The 21,388-nt window shown below is 37.1% G+C and overlaps 3 protein-coding genes and 1 pseudogene across 4 annotated transcripts; all 4 read right to left on the reverse strand.

Moving 5' to 3' along the window:
- Positions 1-5,894: 5,894 nt before the first annotated feature.
- Ilk (integrin linked kinase) lies at positions 5,895-10,887 on the reverse strand. The gene is made up of 7 exons (XM_046636137.2): positions 10,427-10,887; positions 9,083-9,248; positions 8,653-8,845; positions 8,485-8,565; positions 7,711-8,153; positions 6,987-7,217; positions 5,895-6,910 (listed from the first exon to the last, which is right to left on the reverse strand). The coding sequence occupies exons 1-7, from the start codon at positions 10,513-10,515 to the stop codon at positions 6,764-6,766; spliced, it is 1,350 nt and encodes a 449-aa protein (XP_046492093.1). The 5' UTR covers positions 10,516-10,887; the 3' UTR covers positions 5,895-6,763.
- Positions 10,888-13,487: 2,600 nt separating this feature from the next.
- LOC138191254 (uncharacterized) lies at positions 13,488-13,973 on the reverse strand (annotated as a pseudogene).
- Positions 13,974-14,352: 379 nt separating this feature from the next.
- Positions 14,353-16,865, reverse strand: LOC124223899 (SOSS complex subunit C homolog). Of its 2 annotated transcripts, none has more exons than XM_046636276.1 (3): positions 16,735-16,865; positions 16,508-16,641; positions 14,353-15,228 (listed from the first exon to the last, which is right to left on the reverse strand). In XM_046636276.1, exons 1-3 carry the CDS (start codon positions 16,760-16,762, stop codon positions 15,073-15,075), a joined length of 318 nt encoding a protein of 105 aa, XP_046492232.1. In that variant the 5' UTR covers positions 16,763-16,865; the 3' UTR covers positions 14,353-15,072. The 2 variants fall into 2 exon arrangements, with proteins under 2 accessions (XP_046492232.1, XP_046492231.1); XM_046636275.1 differs by having other exon boundaries at positions 14,353-15,231.
- LOC124223298 (rRNA N6-adenosine-methyltransferase METTL5-like) lies at positions 14,666-15,049 on the reverse strand. The gene has a single exon (XM_046635120.1). The coding sequence runs from the start codon at positions 15,047-15,049 to the stop codon at positions 14,666-14,668; it is 384 nt and encodes a 127-aa protein (XP_046491076.1).
- Positions 16,866-21,388: the final 4,523 nt, after the last annotated feature.

Here is a 21,388-nt window from a genome sequence, read left to right on the forward strand (position 1 = left end):
GACTGCCAAAATTTTGTTTCGTTGTACAAACGATAAATATATTACCTCGTTACGTGATTGCCAAATCGATGTTGGGATCAGATACACTTTATAGTGATTATATATTTTGAATGATTAATATAATCAACTTTTACACGGTCTTAAGTAAATTACATTAGGCAAATTTTCATTTCTTATAGCTGCTAGAAAATCCTGGTGAAATTTGTACGGTTTGAATATCATTGGAATTACAAGAAACTGTGGCGATATAAGTATAACTATTTAGTGTGATTATAGTTGTAAATATTACATATTTTGGTTATTGCAATAATAATTCTGCTCCGTTAGTTTACCATATATTAGTCATTCAAAGAACATTTTAACATCAATTTATTCTTGCACACTAACTTCAAATTATCGGAGTTGTTACAAGAAAATATTGTACGAGTGCCACAATCAAAAAAAAATACTAGTACATACTGGCTTTGCTAGTCACGTTTATCAAACTCACTTTCATTCTGCACCCAGGGCCGTACCAACAACGTCATTGCGTATGGCGGCAAAATTTGAACATGTGTACAAATTTTTAAGAAAACACTTTTTTCAGAACAAAAAATGAAATGACCCGAAAACAATCAGTAAAATTTTTAATCCAGAAAGGGGAAAGATCCCATATAACTCCGTAAAAATCCAACAAGTGAATAAGCCCGAGTGCTATAATCCTTCTTAGATCAACATCAACTTTCTGGAGCCTTAAGTGGGTCTTGAGTAAAAATATGTAATAACTGCACGGAGGGAAACGATAATTCAAGTCAAGTAATATTTGCTTGATTCAACTAATCCTTAAGTCAAATACGGCGAACACAATACTTATACTTTAATTCAACAAAATATCTTTATCGGGCGAAATACATATGAGAACATAATATAGAATCGAATCAAGCCGCCTTTGAATAATCATGTTGACGATCATTTTAGTCAAGATAGCACGGCGTGAGTTCCTTGCGATTATGAGAACTTTGTATCAACAAAATGTGTATTAGAAATAACTCAAAATTTTATCCGACGCACCTTAACGGCTGGGCTTCCGACTCTCATTAGAGCCAGGCCAACCTATTGAATAAGTTAGTAGTTTTAACTCGATAGATTGACGTGTGCGTAGATGTTTACTATGATCACATGCGCCATATATATGTATTTCTTTAATGTTATTATTAATCACAATTCCAACGTGTCAACACCTTGCTAATAGATGCTAAATTTCATTTGTTACATCTTTACCGACAGTATTATCTCACGTCATCCCCGAATCTGCCCGAATCTGCTTAGCGGACTACCCGACTTTATAAATATCTCTGAAGCTATTTCCGTAGCGAGAAAGTTCACCGCCTAGCGGACGTTAATAGTACTAGCATACCGATAATTACGCCGAATATACTCTCTACCTGTTTCAAGCATGTGGTTTTTCTTTTACCTCGTAAATAAATTAGTGCAACTGATTCAACCAGTTACGCCAAACAAGCTTCAGTTAGATAAGAAAGTATGGCATTTAATCGATCTAAATTTTTGTTAGCTAGATTCATGCATTTATTTTACTTGAAGTATATTTACCTAACCTAACCCAATTGTTTCTGTCAATGGACATGCGACTTAGAGGAAAAATACATCAACTTCGAATGCAATGGTATTGAGTTGATCCAATTAGGAAAACACGTCAAAAAGTTCACTCGAATCAATAGTTCACTCTATTGCGACAAGAAAGGCTTTAGTTGAATCAAGAAATTCGCTTGACTAAATCATTTTAACCAACTAACTAAATTGATATTGTTGAAATCATCGTATTTAGAACAAATAAGGGATATCGGATTGAAGTGAATCAGCTCCAACAAAATCTAGTTTTCTGCTTCAAGAATTCCTTTGCTTTCCTGTAGTTCCATTAGTAATGAGGCTAAAATCGATGTCACATAATTTCAACTACTCGCTAATGTCGTGGATAATTTAATTTCAAATTAAACAGCTAAGTTATCTCAATCTCTCTTTTTTTTTCAATACTTTCAGTCCACTGTAATATACAACGAAAATTTCTTATAATGGATTCATAATTTCACTGTCATAAATTTCAAATTCACAATATATTGACAATGATTTTAGTTGGAAAGTTTAAATATGGGGCATGCATGCTAACTCAATATGCGATTGAAACTGACCACTTTTGATTTCATCAATTGTTATCTTTCTCTCTGAATGCGGATCAGTTATAAGTATACCACTGGCGAAAGTCAGTGCATATGGACTGGAAATTAGTGGAATATTAGTGAAAATTTGTAATTGATTGCAGTTTTATTTTTATTAAATCCCGAAAAAAAAAACTCTCACTGTAACGGAAAAAATGGGCAACCTACTTCAATGCGCCTTCTGGAAAAAATGTATTGTGGAATTCGTTAACAAATTGATTTTCTTGGTAGCTGTAAAATTTCTTCTATCGTGATAACAAGTGACTATACTATACTTACGATCCGAGAACTATTACTGCACTGATTATGTCGACAGCCTTGATCTCGTCAGTCTTCAATATCAGGCAATTCAGTAAGCAAGTATTTAATAGTATTCAAGTGCCAGGCTATTGAATATGCAGTGTATGCCAATTTACAGACTGTCTGCAGCGTACGTCACAATATAAGAAGAAGGGTGTTGTCCTTGAGGATGTATAGAAAGTAATTATACTATACACAACAACGATCAAATAGCAGCTGACTATGCCGAATTGAATATCACAGCAAATGAAAGCGAGTTGAATGTAAAAGTGAAACAAATGGACATAAGCAGGGATACTTAAAAAAAAATTTTTTTTAATCTTTCCATACTTGTCAACATTCGCTTTGACCCTAAATCTTTCAAGTTTTGAATCATTCAATTACTTCTAGCTTTCTTCGATATATCACTAATATCACCTTCATACGATCATAAAGATTAGAAAATACTGAAACTGAAGTAATTGTAACAAAAATATCGTTCAACTACATTTAATACAGATAAATGATTATGAAACTGAATTGATGCTCACCCAATTTCAATTAATGTGAATATGTCGTACAAGCTGAATATGATATATTTTTCCTGGTCAATGAATTTGGTCTCAACTTAAGTTAATGTCAATTGAATGATCAGTCTGACGAGAAAAATAATTGAAACACATTATTCTATAAATGACTCGTCTTTTCATTGCACTCAATCCTGTAATTATAGTCAATTAAATTTGAATTCACGCGATTACAACTTATACCACACAAGAAATGTAATTGACATCAGAAAAGTAATTCGTTTAAAAGCCAATCTAGAGACAATCGCGTTTTATATTTATCGAGAATAACCATTAATCCTGTCAATTAAAAATTCTTTGGTCGAAATAAGTTTATCCGAATAGATTGTACGTTCAGCTTATGTAAGAAACAAATATCAAGTGCAAATGGGATTTCTTATGCTCATGAATTAACAGTAATTATATAAGTTGTGTAATAAATGTTTCAGTTGTCAAAAGATATCGCTTTATCATTCACAGTTTCGTTGCACCGTTTTTTGAATGCACAATATCGCTGTGATTGACAGTAATACAAGATTCTTACAGCGGCAGGTGAACTTGAGGTGATAAGAGGTTTCTGGAAAGTTGAACTTGAATTTTTTGTTAATCTCCAATAAAGAAAAATGCCTATTCCACACTAATCCATATTATTTTCCCTCATTTACATTACCTATCCAAGAAATGGAGGCCACATTATAAACAATCCTCGGATATCAAACAATCTTTAGCAGTAAGATATTCTGCGTTTTCAATTATTAGCGAGCAATGTCTCGTATTTAACTAGAAATTTTGCAGGACTTTGTTTTAGGACACTAGGGGCTTCGCCCCTGCGCGCCTCACTATTTCCTTACGCAATGTCTAGTAGACAGGCGAATTCCTTCATGTTGATTTGATGACATGTCTGCACTTGCTGTCCACTTCAATTCCTTCTGTGCTTACTTTTTTTTTTTCATCAATCTAAGCTTCCATTCGTTGGTTGAAAATTGGTGTTCCTTCTCTATTGATATCGATCTATCTCCTTGACTTGCTGAATTATTTTTGCTACCGCTCTGCCCGTTATTCTCCAAAATCACCTTCTTCATATTATTTTTTTCTCTATATTTGTGTTGCTGTTCACTCCGCAAAACACCTCTTTCTCTTGTGGTTAACATAGATCCTGGTCGTCCTCTTGCCTGGTTATAGGAATATTTGTTTATTATTATTCTCTGGCTTATTTGGTTATTCGCACTTACAATTTTATTTTCATTTTTCTTTTGTGATACGTCCGACCATCCACCGTCTCCATCGCCTTGTCTGCTGGTTGAAACTCCTTCTTTCTGTTCATTGGTTGAAAAGCCAGTATGATATTTTTTGTTCGCTTCCCTATATTTTCGCTGCTGTTCTCGTCGTCTAATTTTTCGCTCTTCTATGTCCATCACATTGGTTGGTCGTCCTCTCGATTTATTTTCCGAATCAATCATCGCAATCGATTCTTCTAATTCTTCGACACCCTTCGTTGAATTATTTTTACTACCGCTCTGCCGGTTATTCTCCAAAATCACCTTCTTTATATTATTTTTTTCTCTATATTTGCGTTGCTGTTCATTCCGCAAAACACCTCTTTCTCTTGTGGTCAACATCGATCCTGGTCGTCCTCTTACCTGGTTATACGAATATTTGATGGATATTATTCTATGGCTTATTTGGTTCTTCGCACTTACAATTTTATTTTTCTCTTTCTTTTGTGATACTTCCGACCATCCACCATCTTCATCGCCTTGTCTGCTGCTTGAAACTCCTCCTTTCTCCATTTGCATCGTAAATCCGGGCTGTCCTTTTGACTGTTTGGTGATATATTTAGATTTACTAATATTTGATTGTTACTTCTCATACTTATTACTCACTATCTGAATTTTATTTTGGTTCTGCAAGACATCAAAGTGTCCACTGTCTCCGTCGCCGGTGAAGAGTAGCGAGAATTGCGTTTCATTTTGTGATCCGATCCGGTGTGGATGAATTTGTTCTTCGCGATACACGATTAAACATATCTTAAAAATGTCCGCAGCTGCAGCTAATTCTGCTTCTCCCCTGTATATTCCATTTTTATTCATATGTGATTTGTAATCACCAGGTGACCTAATCACAGCACCGTTTGATTCATTACCTGTAATAAAACCCGCAAATGTAGACCAATTATCCACTATATTTGAAACGATACTCAATCTCACCTCTGCGTGTCGATCTTGAGTGCCGTATACACAATACGCCAACGCGCAAAAAAGACAATTCCCGTCGGGAATCATCTTGATAATTTTGGTTTGCATGTTCATTTTTTGCGCGTCCAGATACCTATAAAGATATTTGTCAAAGACTGTCATAAACAGCCGATGACAGCTGTCAAAGGGTTTGCTAGATGCTTTTTGTTTTGTTTTCGGGATCTCACCCCACCGCCAACTTCATGCGTATACTATTGTTATTATAATCTTTTTTTTACTATTGTTATTATAATCTTTTTCTACGTTCATTTGTTTGAAACTTTTTTATTAGATAGAGAGATATCGAAATTTACGGGAACAACTATAAATTGATTAGAATGAACTGTTTTTTACGCAAAAGTTGATAGGTATTTGATATTGTGACATTGGTGGATGTATATAAAACTACGTAATTAATAAAAAAACATATTGTAACAAGGACAGACCATGCGTATTGCATAATTAGTAGTAAGTATAAGGTATTTTACGGCAGGAATGAAATAGTTGAGACACTTTGCATTAGACCTGTTTCTTGATAAGACGTGATCGATAAAACATGGTTTGCATCCAACCGAATTTGCAGACCGTATTGAAACTCAATGTATGATTTAGTTGAGATTTATTTATTTTTTGGCGAATTGTAAATAATGAAATTTGAACATAAATTGACAAGATCGTTAGACTTATAAATACACATTGTTTTAATCTCTAGTGTTAAAAATTGCGAAAAGAAATGTCAAGGACAATTACAGAGTATTGCAGATGTTTCCTTGTGGCAAGCACGATGCAGGTCAAGACAAGCATTTAATTCAACATACAATTTTTTTTTTTTTTCTTCACTAAGAAGCGGAGATTGACAAATAAATATAAATATATTTATATATTTAAATATTCAATATTTGAAGAATTATATACGTATAGGTGTATATAAAACAGTGTAGAACGCAACTCAGACCTTCGGTAGAATATTAAAAAATCAAATATTGATAATTTGTACAAAGGCATCAACGATAAAGCTTTCAACTCCAGCTTACAAGTATCCATTACGGGTATATAAAGTGAAAATGTATAATACAAATATATAATATGTATACTAATGAATAATATACTGAGAGTATTCGGTGAAACATACTGGTTCAACAAATATTCATGGTTCAAGTCAATGATAATAAACATTGGATAAGTTGGAAGAATCATGGAGGCAGGAGTTTTGTATAGTATACATAGATTCTATAAAAAATATTACAGTTATTTCAAATATTCAAGGCACCAATGTGAACATGCAATGTGAATGCAAATTATTATTATTATTATTAAGTCAAGTGAAAAAGTTATACGATGTTATATATATTACGTTAGATTGTATTAAGAGAATGCAGCAGTTTGGTGCTTGTTACGACGTATACATACATGCATGTGTGTATATAAAATAAGAACATTAAATGAACACAATGTGGTTTCTTCTAACCCATCAGCGTTTCATCTTATCAAGAATAGGCACGACCATATCAAACGAGGGACGTTTACCAGGATCTTCGTTCATGCATATGCGAATCAGCTTCGCAAGATGAGGAGAAATCCCTGGTGGAATACTGACGCGCAGGTCTTCCATAGCGATCTGGAATAGATAAGATTTCGACTCGTTAAGGCAAGTTTGTCATACGGAAGCTGGAATTACAGTAACTGCATCCGACCTTCATGCCGCATTCCATGGGGGAAAGATCAGCGAACGGTACTTCTCTGGTTGCCAATTCCCAGAGCAGGACTGCAAAGCTCCACATATCGCTGGCCTCGAGATTAATGTCAGACGGTTTTTTGTTTAATGCTTCCGGAGACATCCAAGCGGGCTCGTAAATTCTTCCAACTTCTTGGAATGAAAACTTAGAATCAGCCATGTTTACTCTTGCAGTGAGATCCTCGTCTATCTGGAAATCATGAGAAACATGCTCACTTCTCAGGATTCATGAAACAATTCAATATTTTAATACAGAGTAGCACCAGAAATCGGACTGTTTAATTTTTTTTAATTTTCCTGATTTAATGAGCCTATTTTCTCCGGCTTCCTTGCCATTTTTGCGCCATTAATACGCAATATCATGCTTCAAAAATGCTCATATGCTGTTCAAGGTACCTTTTAGAGAATCGTGTGTAATATTAAGTAGTTGTTACATCAAAGTGAAAATCGAAAAATTATTCGATTTATTGCAATCGTATTGATATCCAATTTGTCGTCAATTATTATTACAAAAAAACTGAAAATATTCTGACAAACAAAAAGAAATATCTTCCCAATATTTCCCTGAAAAATTTTTAGATTTTGTGTCGCCACCCTGTAACGGTGTCTTTCAATGAAACCTAGTTGCAAGATCAGATAACGTACTACGCAGTGTTTTTTTAATTTTTACTTCCCCTGCTTACCATGACATGTTTACTGTTAAGATGAAATCTACATCTGCTCTGCCTTTCAAGCCCGTGCAGAAAAGCCATGGCCCGCACAACGTCCAATGCTAATCTGAGCGCCCTAGCTGTATCGACAACGACGCCAGTTCCTCCGTGTAAAAGTCGATGTAAACTGCCTCTGGCCATGTATTGAGAGACGGTCGCGAGTTGTGGAGGCTGGTTAACGCAGCCAAGAACTGGGAGAATGTTGGGATGAGAAAAAATTCGGAGTTTGGGAAATTCCTCATTGAAGTCCCTTGATATTCTAGAGGTGCATTCTCTGAGGTTTAGTATTTTTGCCACGATATCGTTGTTCTGCCACCGTCCTCTCCAGGTTTCACCGCTCGGACTACTCGCCAAGTGAGTATGCAGCGATAAATCCGCCATATTGATTCCTTTGTGTCTTGACAAAGTTGCATCCCCTGCGAAAACATGGATTTTCTCATCTGTTTTACTGCAATAGCGAGGAAATGTGAACGATCGCAAGAAACTTTCATTTAGAAAAATCGAACATATCCACGTCAAAAGGCATTTTTTGTTATGTAAATAATGGAAGAGTGCGGAAAATAGAGCCGAGAAGAAGTTAAAAAATTAAAGAGTAAATCTCAAATTAACTTGACGCAGATTAAGAAAAGATGCTGACCATTACTAATATCACAAGCATATAAAGGTACAATATTAACAGAGTCGATTGTTTCGAGCCTTTCTTTAATCCACACCTTGAATCATTGACTTAGTTATTTTGATACTCACTGCTCCTGGTTTTCAATCCAAGCCAACTTTGATCCTTGAAATGAATCTTTTTCAAGTCTTGTCCGTATTCAACGGCGAGATCTGAAAAAACGAAGTACATTTTCTTGATTACTAGGTATTGTGTATAACATTTTACAATAATAAAGAAGAGAAAGTATATCCCATTACCATGCAATCTTTTTGCCAGAGGTCCTCTAGCCTTGTCCAGCGGAGTATCACCGTCTTTGTTGGCGATGGAAACCAAAGCTCCAGCGGCTACCAATTCCTCCGCCACCGCCTGATCACCCCAGAAGCAAGCATAATGCAAAGCGGTGTTTCCGTGTTCGTTGGTCACATTGACATCGGCACGATTTCTCAGCAGCTATAAAAAAGAAGAGAATTTCAATTAAAAAAATTTCTCAATTTCACCGATACATATTTTCATTGGCTTTAATAGCAAATTTTTTCTAGCTGATCTATAATAAAGATTTGCAAAAAACTATTGACCTGATCTTTGTTGTTTGAACACAGTTTTTAATTTCGAGACTATTGGGGTGTAACTTTTCAGATGCTCTCCTTATAATAATACAAAGGAGTACGACAAATATCGAATACTAACCAACTGAACAATGTCCTTATGCCCGTGTGCTGAAGCAAGGTGGAGCGGCGTGTCGTCTCCTCTATTCGTTGCATTGATGCGAGCTCCTCGCATCACGAGCAATTCAGCCAACTTTGAATGGCCTTCCTTGCTGCACCAATGCAGCGGGCTAAAGCCGTGATCATCCCTGATGAAAATTAAAACAAATGGAAACAAGAGTTGAATTATATGAATGTTTGAATATTCACTGTTAGTTGGAAATGTAATATTTAAAATAATGCACTGTCCTCAAATTTACATGAACATGAGTCATATTTCTGATTTGTACAATGTCTACCTTTCGGCTATAATCAAGAGCAATAACGTAAACAAATTTCTTGTTGTCGATGTCAAGAAAATCATCACTGCATATAATATTTGCTTATAATATCAACAGGGTATCACCAAATTTACTAAATGTTCAACTGGTTTTTCCGACCCACGGCGCATTAAATTATACGAGAAAAGGAAGGCAAGACATGAAAATCAAACATTATTCTTTTCGGAAGCAAGTTCGTTTATCAAAGGAGAAAAAAAGTAAAAAAAATTCAATAAGCCAGGTCAGTACAATTTTTTTCTTCACAATTTATATTGTGATTATGATTCAAACATTATTTTAAAAGAATAATCATTTATTTTTTCATGTAGATAAAAGTGACATTCATTTTCTTGTTGACAAAACTGATTTTACAAATTAAAAAGTAAAGTGAACGAGTCGATCATTTTTGTGCAGACAAGAGGAAACTTTGACAAACATTTTTTCACCAATTTTGGCACTCTATGACAATTGTTATTTCATTATTTTATCAAATTCCAGTAACATATTTACAGAGGTAAGAGACTGAGGGTAGTAAAATTAGCAATATAAATTCTGTAATTCTGGAATGAATTCAAAAAAAGTAGTTAGCAAAATATGCGTATGTTTCACTATATCACAAATTACTGAAAATTTCAGACATAATAATGTTGGGTCTTCCAAGTACAACGCATATGCATTATGTTTTACACAGTGTAGTAATACGGATGGGTGACATTCGTTTCCTGCTAAGGAAAAAAACATAACAAGATTGTGGTAGAGTTTTGATAAGAAATTTCTCGTACAAAAAATATTATACATTGATGTATCAAAAGATTCGTTATTACAGAGCTTTCATAATTTTGTCCTGCATCATGTAGCGATTATTCCGATTCCTGCAATAATTTGGAAACTAGTGACAAGAGTTTTAAAAAGTGCTGAAAACACGTCAAGATCAGCTGATTGCGAAACTGCAGCGGACTTCCCAGCGTTCAACCATAAATGGTAATGAGCAACTCCCATGATCTTACCCTTGGTTCATGTCATGTTCGGTGTCATCGAGCCAGACGCGAACTTGCATCGCATTTCCTTCACGGCACCAGTGAAATATATCCTCCATTGTTAAAGGGGTTTATAACAATTAATTAACGCTCTCTAAAAATAATATAGCTGGCCGACTCCGTCACGTCCGAAAAAGAGCAACTTCGGTCACGCTCTAAATATAACCATATTTATACGCACGTATATCAATGATTGTAATAAACTGCAATTAGCTACTGGACACACCAAACGTATAACTCGACGATTTCAACTCTGGGATGAGAATTTATGAATCGTTAACACTGTCGATCGTATTTCTAACTCCATCGGCACACACCCAAATATTGTGTAACTCTTTACGCTGACATCTCTAATTATAAATCACCGTGTGCGATCGTGCGATGTCGCATGCGGGATCATATCGCTGCTTCCCAGATTCATTCGTCTTAAGCTTCTATGAATCGTCTCTAGATGGCACTGCCATGATCGACATTCCGATTTAGCCATTGGCTAAAGACCGCTTATGATGGCCAGCTCAATAGGGCATTTTGAAGAAGCGAAAGGGTGCGGAAGTAACGGCAATGCCCTACGCTTACCGACTGCTTATGCCTGGTCTACACCAAGAAGGCTAGAGAACAGGAGACCGAACTCCTATTGTAATGTGAGTTTGAGGTGGGCCCATATATGACCGTCGACTGGCGTTGCTGCTAACCGTAGGGTACATGCGCAATCCGATACTGCGCATCTTTACATTCATTGTGTTTCTAGCCCGCGTCACGCGCGTCGTGCATATACGTAACCTTAAACCATACGAGCAAGTGCGAGCAAGCAAGAACGAAGCGAATGCCTGGTCTACGCATACACTTCAAGTGGGGGTCTTAGGCCGGTATTCATAGTCAGTGCTTAAGACCGGACTCGAATAAGACGGTCTTATACGAGGCCTTAAGATGGCGTTTGGTTCCATAGACGTCAAACAAGACGGTCTTGAGACGCGGCAAATAAGACGGTCTTCATCAAGTCGGTCTTATTCGAAGCGTGCTTACAAGGTTGCATAGTCCAGTCTTATTTGAAATAAGCATGGTTTTGAGCACGCAACGTTTCATAGTCAATTAACGCAGTCTTATTTACGTATCTTGATCAAGTCGAGTTCGGACTGCACTTAAGCAAATGCTTGTTGCCTAAATATTACTCAATTGTTCTGATGCGTACGAAATTGATAATTACGAATTGTTTGGAAAATATTATATTCGAACAATATAAATTAACAGGAACAGATTGTGAAGGAATGTTTGGGAAATTGCAGCTGGGACGGGATTATTTACTGTAAAAGGGTAGCAACGGAAACTTGCAATTGAAATAGAGGTTATGAGAGCATTCGCTTTGAAAAATTTACGTGGCGCTAACGTTGTTGTGTTCATAAACTATAAAAATACTCAAGAGCTGCATGCCTATACGAATATCTTGCACAGGCTGAGAAATAAAATCCGAGCATCTTATTGGGGGATACATCGGAAATATTCCGAACATAACCGAACGTCGAATAAGACCGTCTCAAGCTCAGTCTTGGCCAAGACGGTCTTGAATGAAATAAGCTAGCGCTTGAGACCAAATTCTTGACGAAGACCGTCTTGTTTTCCGACTATGAATACATAGCATCTCAAGACGGTCTTGAACGAATAAGACGATCTTCACCAAGACGGTCTTAAGCACCGCCTTGAGACCTGACTATGAATACGGGCCTTAAAGTCAGTATGTTCAAGTCTGTTTGGAGTAAAGTGTGTACTCAGCTACACACAGTACTTTAATGACAAAAATTTATTTCTAGTTGGTAAGCCTGCAATTGTGTTGGGTCAACGAATTTAAAACAAGAACTGTGTGGCAATTGAAGGTTAGAAAGCCTTGTTAGCCATCAAACGGAGTAACGAGAAGAACTTAAGAACTGTCAGTTAGTGTTTATAACCTCAGTAATACAATATATGAAGCAATATAATGCAATGTTCTCCGCAATTTTATTCATTAATTAATAATCACCTATCTATCTTTTATTTTCCATTTTTTGAATAGCTTATAATCAACATATCTCTCATCTGTAATTCGAAACGCATTTTGTTTGTTGTAAACCCTGGTGATACTTCAACATGGATTATATTTTCATATCAATAATTGTTCAAGTAATAAATATGTACCAAACTTGGTTACGGCAAAATGCCGACCGAGGAAAAGAACAAAGCACAAAGAACGGGTTCAAACCACGCGAGATTTTAATCTGTCATTTCGGTACGGTTGGCACTACTTCTCGCTGAAAATTGAGCTTAAAGTGGAATTCAGAAAATCTTTGAGTGGGAGGCGCTTAAAGTTCATATAAACTCGGCTACACATCAGCTTTAATGGAGGCGCACTTCAAGACCCCCACTTACAGCGTATATGTAGACCTGGCATTACAGAATTGCAGCGTTTATTTGTCGACACGGACCAGAGTAGAGTAAAGGAGTCCGAACGCATATGGCGGAATCATCGAAAAGTGGTTCGTGAAAGTGATGAAAAATCTTGTAGTTCGGGATGTATCCGCAAGCGATACCAGCGCCTGGTTACGAATAGGATACATACGTGAGGATCGACGATTCAAAATCACCGCGCTGACGGAGCCTGCAGTGGTAGCGCCGCCAGGCGGTTACAATCCGCGGATCGTTCATCACTTTCACCGATCATTTGGCTAGTATTGCGTTCAGACTCCTTACCTCTAGTCTCCATGAGCGAGCCGAAAGAGATAGCGTCATAATATGTAGCTTCATCTCTATCTTATGGCATTGCGCATGCGCTCGTGACGGTATCGTAAAGCATCTGCAAAAAGTTAGGCTAACACCGGTACCACGGTGTAAGAATGATATGGAATAATAGGTGGTACGGCTGCGGCTCGGCGACTGTGATTTCGAAGTTGGTTAAGACGTTGTGCCTCGCTTATTTTGCAATTATAACAATATTTGAGTCACAAAATTGTGCTTTTCCGAGTATCTCATTGCATTAACGTTATGAATTTCAAGCTGCTAAAACTTACGTTTTCATCAACCTACATAATTTTCTCTTTTCACGCTTATGCTTTAGATCGTCTCGAGTACGAATTTTCACCCATTGTGGTATTCTCATAGTTATGTAGTAGTGCATGATATATGATACAATTTCATCCTTGTGTTATTCGCAAGGAAATGAAAAGCTGTACTTCTGTATCATATCAGACACAGTAGGTTCATATACAGATTGATTCTCAGATTCTATGTGCTTACAGAAGTATTTCTCGATTGCTGATGAAAGAGATAACAGAAATATATTGCCATGAATTGAACCACCTCTGGTTTTCATATTAATCGATTCTTCTTCGCCAAGAGTATCATTTTCTTTAACTGACTGAAAGGCTTTGTGACATACTTGACACTCATTTTGCTTTCTCAATTTGGGGTACAAAAACCCAGTCACGTGATATATTTTGCAATTGACAACCAAAGCTGCCACATAATCATGATCAGTCTTTATATATCCCATAGACTATGATGTATTCTCAGTCAACGCACACAGGCCTGGGAACTCTGCTATTTTTAAGTGGTGGAGATTGTTATCGTACTGTGACCAAACTGTTTTCCTTGTTTGCCCACTAACTGCGCTGTCGTACCAGAGTATTGTAGATACAGATATATAGCGGGGCAGAAATTGGAGCATTTGGTGGAGAAAAAGCGACTGGTTGAGGACAAGGAGTGGGAGTGATGCGTGGAAACACTATGCCAGACGGGTAACAATAACGATCGACTATGGGAATGAATTACCCTTGGCTCAAGGGATCAAATTCGAGTGAACTGTGAAAAAATCAAACCATAATTTATGCAGGTAGAAATAACAATGAAACAAAACAAAAGAACTACAACACTATTTCTGTACAAATTTATTAAATCTTCCATTATGCTTACACATAGAAATTGATTAGTGAGGATGAGTGTCTTTTCATATTGTTTACCTAATCCAATTCAAGTCTTATAAAATCGACCTGGACATCAATGGAAGTATTTTTGTGAAACTTGTACGCTCGAGGAAGATCGTATCGTAATTCAGCGACGATTTTTGCCGTTGTTCCAAGGCGTTTTGCAGTCCTAAGCATATGATCCCGGGTGCTAGTCTTGTGGAGAGAGTAGACGGCATGTCAAGCAATACTGACAGCTGTCTCCAAAAACTTGACGTCCGTTCTAACATTGCGTTTTGAGCCAAAAGGCAGATTCATCACAACTGGGGTCACAGTGAACTGCCTCGACATCAGTTTCTAACTCAAGGCAATTACTTTTGAGCATGGACAGCGCATCGGCATCAATTTCAAATCCGACGACATGACTAGTGCCAAGAAGTCGGGCTCCGAGTGAGAGTACCCCACACCCTGCACCCAAGTGAGCAATAGCCTTTCCTCCTATATCGTCAAAGTGTGTATATGCTGTGTGCAGGACGTGCGCCCCGATGTGAGCGCTCGTGGAATATTGTTCAAGACGAATTTTTGGCTCTTCAAATCCATCTAATTGTTGAAGACACTCTTCCAGCTCTCTGAATCGCATGGGTGCCATTATAGTCACAATAACCATTCTTGTATATGCCTGATAGTAGTTCACTGGATCTCAAACCGCGGGAATACTGGCAGGATCAAGTTACCAAAGGCCGAGTCCTGGGCGACGAAGAACCCAGTAGAGGCTTCATGTGCGTTCTGAAGGGCTGCACTTTGAGAAGCACTCAATGCTATACCATCCACCGTTGTTGCAGGATTCTGCTGATAGTGTAAAAATTTAAAGTGCGATAGTGTTGCAATCCACGTGAATTCAAACCACGGTGTAACAATAATAGGTGGTCGGGCTGCCCTATCCCCGCAATGCCAAGTGCTTGTGATTATTTTAGCATAATTCGTTGCACGCCCACCAGATGGTTACAGATCTGTAGGACCATTGTAAACAATAATGGCAAAACGCAGTGTTCAAAACAAATCAATAACACGATATTTATAAACTATGAGAAAAAAAACATTATTTAAATATGGGCAGGAGTCATGTTTGTCATCGACGTGCGCAAGACGAGTGTAGGGAAGATATATCTTTTTTCACCGTTCCCAAAGCAATCGATCTATATAATAAATGGAGAGATACAATTGCTCTTACTGGGATAGTTATAAAAAGGACTCAATATGTTTGCCAAAAACATTTCAACCCTGATCAAATACTTCTGTGAGCACATAGAATCTGAGAATTACTTTGTATATGAACCTACTGTGTCTGATATGATACAGAATTACAGCTTTTCATTTCCTAGCGAACAACACAAGGATGAAATTGTATCATATATCATACATTACTACATAACTATGAGAATGCAAACATGGGCAAAAATTCATACTCCGGATGTTCTAAAGCAGAGCCATGAAAAGAGAAAATTATTGATTGATGAAAACGTAACTTTCAGCAGCATTCATAACGTTGACGTAACAGGATACACGGAGAAAGCACAATTTTGTGACTCAAATATTGTTATAATTGCAAAATAAGCGGGACACAATGTCTTAATCAACTTGGAAAATTATGTAGTGCAGTTTACTGTTTTTGAAAGGTTCGAACCCTCAAAGTTTAAATTTTTTTTCGATTATTCTGTTGCGTCAACGTTACGAACCTTAACCTCATAGGTTTATTATGACTTCTATTTATTTTATATTGCTTTATATGCTTCACATATTTTATAACTTGTTATTATTTTTGGTATTTTATGTTTTCAACTGCAACTTCTGCTCATATTTTTGTAAATATGACACGCTCATCTCACGATTAACCTAAAATTACCCTCCTCTCTTTCGAACACCGCATGCCGCCATCATTGTTTACAGTAGTCTTACCGACCCATATCCGTCTGGTGGAGAAGTACCGAATTATGCAAAAATAATCACAGCCGAGCGGCAGCCGGGCCACCTATTATTCCTATACCGTGATTCAACAAACATAACCTAACCTCACTTCACCAACCTAATCTTATCCGAAACTAAAGGATTCGTTTGAGGGACGTACCTGAGTCGCAGCAGGAGTAGCGGGTGATACGTCAAGCGGAGTCAAAGAAGTTCCAAGAGTAGGCGTAACGCCCTGCTTCAAAAGTAGCTGCTTCTTCAACTGTATTTCTTCCAGTATTTTTCTGTTTCCTAGCTCTGGGGAAAAACAATAGGCATACGTGGAGTCGCGATAATTTTTGGGACTTTCAATTTACACATAACCATGTATGAAGTATCTCAGCTCCGTACCTCTAGAATTTGGTTGCGAAAAAGCCATTTGATAGGGACGTCAAACTTCAGCAGCCGAACGCTTTAACGTAATATCACACGAGACACGTCCAACTCCTACGAATTCTTAGCCGCAACTAGTGTGAAATCAGATGGCGGCGGCCTGACCAGTGTACTGACAATTGGCCGCGACTGTAGCGCTAAAAAGCGTGCCGTGGTTGAAAGCAGTACTAAACTCTGATCAGTTTCCAGGCCATCGACAATGCAATCCCAGCATGAAGGCCTTCGAAAAGTGTCCGTTAGATATACACAGAAGGAATGAGGTGGGGGTCAACTGCTTTCTCTCTCTGTCATATTGCTACGCTCCTGAATAGAAAGAGACAGAGATTGACCACCACCAGTGGCTATCTCTTTCTACCAGCTGGCCGTTTTCTACTGGCCTAAGCGTAGTCCATACTGTCGATATGCCAGGACCTGGGTTAAGGGGGGAAACCGGTTTATGAGGTCGAAATTTTGCTGTTTTTCATGATTTTTTTTAACCAGGAAGCAATAATCACAAATTGTTTAAACTCGGAGGATATTTTATTTATGTTTTCAAGTACACTTTAAAATTTTTTCAGACGATTTCCGCCAGCAATAGTGGAGTTACCGCGTGCAGTCCATGGGCGATTGCCATCCGAGCATTTGGCTGGCGTACATCCCTGACGTCGCAATTTTTATCTGTAATCATCAGGATTTTTTTTTTCATTAAAAACATATTTTCTAGGAATATGAACCTAATTTTGATCAAACAAATTGAAAATTGCATGTTTTTGAGGTGTTTGAACACAATGTCATGTTTTTATACTATATTTTTTCATCTTTCTTGCATAAAAACATATATTTTTAATAACAATGTAATCCCCGAATTTAGTTCATGTTACGTGGAATTGAATAAAGAATATCTACACCAAATTTCATAACAATTGATCAATAACTTTTTGAGCTGGAATGTACGCTAGTCGAAAAAAAGTCGTTTCGAGAAAAACGCGTTTGAAATAAAATGTAGCGAAAACGAGAAATTCAAGGCAGTAATTAATTATAAAAAATGCTCACCGGTTAATCAGCTATTCCAGCACCATATAGCAATCCCTCTTCTTGCTCATATGCGTCATTCTATTATTCAATAGCACAGCGGTATTGAGGCAGGTAGCTGGAAAAGAAGGGCCTGGGCGACCGCTCCGTTATAATTACCGTGCGCTTCTTCACAGAACCGACGGAAGGTCACTTAAGTGCTCATTGCATTCGAACTAATGAGAATTTTACTTTGAAATTTGGACCACATATTCTTGAATAGTTATACTAACGATTCATGCAATAAAAAAAATACGATTTTTCGATCGGTCTAAACTGGTTTCCCCCCTTAAGACCGCGATCAGCTATCAAAGATGAAGGGATGTCTGTAACGATCATAGACTTAACGATGTAATTACGTATTTATACTAATAGAATCACTGCAAATACGTTCACCTGAATTATATGTGAAAAACCAAAATACAGCTTGTAACATAGTCTAAAGGTAACACCACTGCCCCTCAGAGCGAAACCCGGTAAGGTCAAGCTTGGAATGTTGCTCAAGCGTTATTAGCGTGATCTGCTAGTGTCTCTTGAACAGCCAGTCGTATCTCATCCTCTGCTCTAATCAGTCTTGTATATGCGAATATAAAATGAAGACGCCGCCCTCGTTCCTCTACATGTACCTGCCTACATTTAATTCTCCGGTCCACTACATTATACAACTGCTTTGCAAATAATGATAACAATCAAAAAATAACAACAATAGTATCCTTGGCACGCGACTACTGAAATAGCGTTGACTGAGGTATATATCCTCAGTCAACCCTGACTTCCTGCTTGAAACCGTTGAAATTCGAAAAAGAAAAGAAACGAATAGCCTGAAATATCTAATTAGCTATTCGCTACAGTGTCCCCTCTCGGAATTTCGGATGCGTGACTCCAGTTCTGCCACTCTTTTGCAAATACTTCGTTACTCGATCTCGGAAACCCCGTGATTTTGGTTTCGCTCAGGGTTCCGGGAGCTACTTGTAACGGGCATCAAAAATGCCAGGTTACAGTACATATGTTTAATACGTAACTCGTACCGTTAACCGGAGTTATGTATCTTCAATCACGCTCATACCTTCATTGCGAACCGAAATGCAGCTTGACATATAAAAATAATTTCCACAACTTACGTTAGATTTCCATGGTTTTTTAAAAACACAGTTTATATGCATTGGAAAACCCAGACCATTCTACATAAAAATACTACTTGTAAATATTTTTTGGAAATAAGGTAACACTCGATTGTTACTAATGTTTGAGTCCATGCTGTAGCAAGCCCCGATGAACCTCAGGCAATCATTATCACAAAAGTAATAAAAAACAAATTTAAAGACGATCAAGGTTACTTTTTACAACTTCTACTCATATTACCTGGTAAGATTACGACTCTGTCCGCTGATCCTAAACGCAAGATTGTTCACAAATTTATTACCAAATGGCCCAGATTATAATTGCCCATATCTGTCCGCTTTATTATACATTTATGGCAGTGTCCGTGTTGATTATTAGGATTTTCGAGTTTGAGAATATAATACATATACCCGACAAAGTCGACACTATTTTACCTGCAAGTTCTGCACTTTGCCGATGACCCCTAATAATCAATAATATTAGGGATGTGCTGGATAGCGGTTTGGCCGGATATCCGGCCATAAAATATCCATCAATAGTGAGTCATTTTTGAATTTTATTTCCTCAGAAAAGTGAACTAGATTATAATCGTGACATCTTTTGTAACAAGAATCCCCATACCCACCTCGTAAACGTTGACGACATTTTTTAGTCAGAATTATAGGAAATGCTCATATTTTTAAGACGTTATTGATGAAAAAATAATTATCTTTTCCTATTTTTACCAAGAAATATTGTCAAAATGTACAAAGTGCCCACAAATTACCTGTCAGTGCTGGAATTTTTGTTACGAGATGTTTCTCCGTACAGTATAAATTACGATATGACTTGCAATTCTGTCGTTTAGGATGAAAGTTGAAAGTTTACCGAGTATTGTAGTGTTGAGGAGGTGAAATTCATAAATTATTATGAATAAGCGTGAAAGAAAATCATTCATTGATCAATTCGGTAGAAAATTACTAGTTAAATGTTGAAACTCCGGGAGACAGAAGTTACAGTATCAATTCAATTGTTGGAACATGCAATCCAAATATACATAAACAAAAGTGACATCGATAAATAGTATCCGAATAAGTTTTCGCCGATGTCAAGTAAATTAATAACAATTGAACGTACTTTAATGCATATCAATCCCACGTTCCACTCGTAAAACTTTTTTGAAAAATGATGTCAATTAATTACAATTTCTAAATTGGATATAAGAAACCATAACGACTGATGTCACCTAAAGATGGATTTTCCGGATTATTTGTAATCAAATCCTTATCAATTATATACGCATGGTTTCATGCTGAACTGTTTATCGGTCCAATGAATGCGTCAATTAAGGTCGTGGCAAGAAGTTTGGATACGTGCAGGCTGCGAAGTTCGATATCTTTGTCACAAAAACATAGCGAAAAGGTTGTAGGACCTTTCGGAAGTTTCAAAAGTGTTCTGCTTCCAACAATCCATTGGTCTTTTCTGAGACAAGATTCTGACGTTAGCATCTCACCAAAAATAAGTTGAACATCGTATTTTTCAATTTTTTTGTTTATTTTGCAGACCTTTGCCGTATTTAGAGAATAACATGGAATATGTTATTCTCCCCCATAAAAAATCGGAGCCTTGCTCTAGACATTACTTATTGTTAAACTAATGTGGTTCGAATTTATGAGGAACTTCGAAAGTCGCTTGGAAATAAAATCCCCAGAAGATTGGAAAATCGAAGGGTACGATCTTGAGATCGAATGAAGCTATCAGACGAAGCTCAATATTTGAAAGAATGAAATAAAAATTAACACTAATTATTTCATCGGGATTTTTTTTAGTAAAAAGCACCGTACATGCAAAATATTGCTCTGCTTCGGAAGATATGTTCATATTCAATAAAGGAAAAGCGCTAGAGTGCAAGAATGGCAAAAATCGATCCAGAAATAAAGTATTTGGTCCCCCGGCAAACGCACCGGCTTACAGCCCGCTGCCTGCACATTTTTCACACAAGTACGTAATACAACGTAATAGTGTTGGGTTTTTCTTCAGTTTCGACCTAATAATTACGATTAACAGCGTTCATTTTTAATTACGTTAATAAAAAAAAAAAAAAAATTTTGATGAAACTTCTGATTCAAGTTTTTGAATTGAAATTAATTGTAAAAATACGAATCTGCTCGTTGAACGAGATAAATTAGAACGAGTTCCGACGAGCGGATGTCGAACTCACGGGTTGAACTGAATCTTGAACTAGACAACTTCATCGTTTACGCGTAAGTACACGTCACTAATCTTTAATTCTCTACGCAGAGAATGGATAGCCGGGAAAAAGAATTAGTATCAAGTGGCAAAACTAGTTTAAATTGATATCAATCACTGTTGACTGTGAAACTTTTTCATTCGTAGAAAGTTGGTTCTGAGATTTGACAAATGTTGCTGTTAACTGAATTAGACGGTTTTAATTTCTTTG

The sequence above is a fragment of the Neodiprion pinetum genome, chromosome 7 (assembly GCF_021155775.2).
Source record: "Neodiprion pinetum isolate iyNeoPine1 chromosome 7, iyNeoPine1.2, whole genome shotgun sequence".
Lineage (NCBI taxonomy): Eukaryota > Metazoa > Arthropoda > Insecta > Hymenoptera > Diprionidae > Neodiprion > Neodiprion pinetum.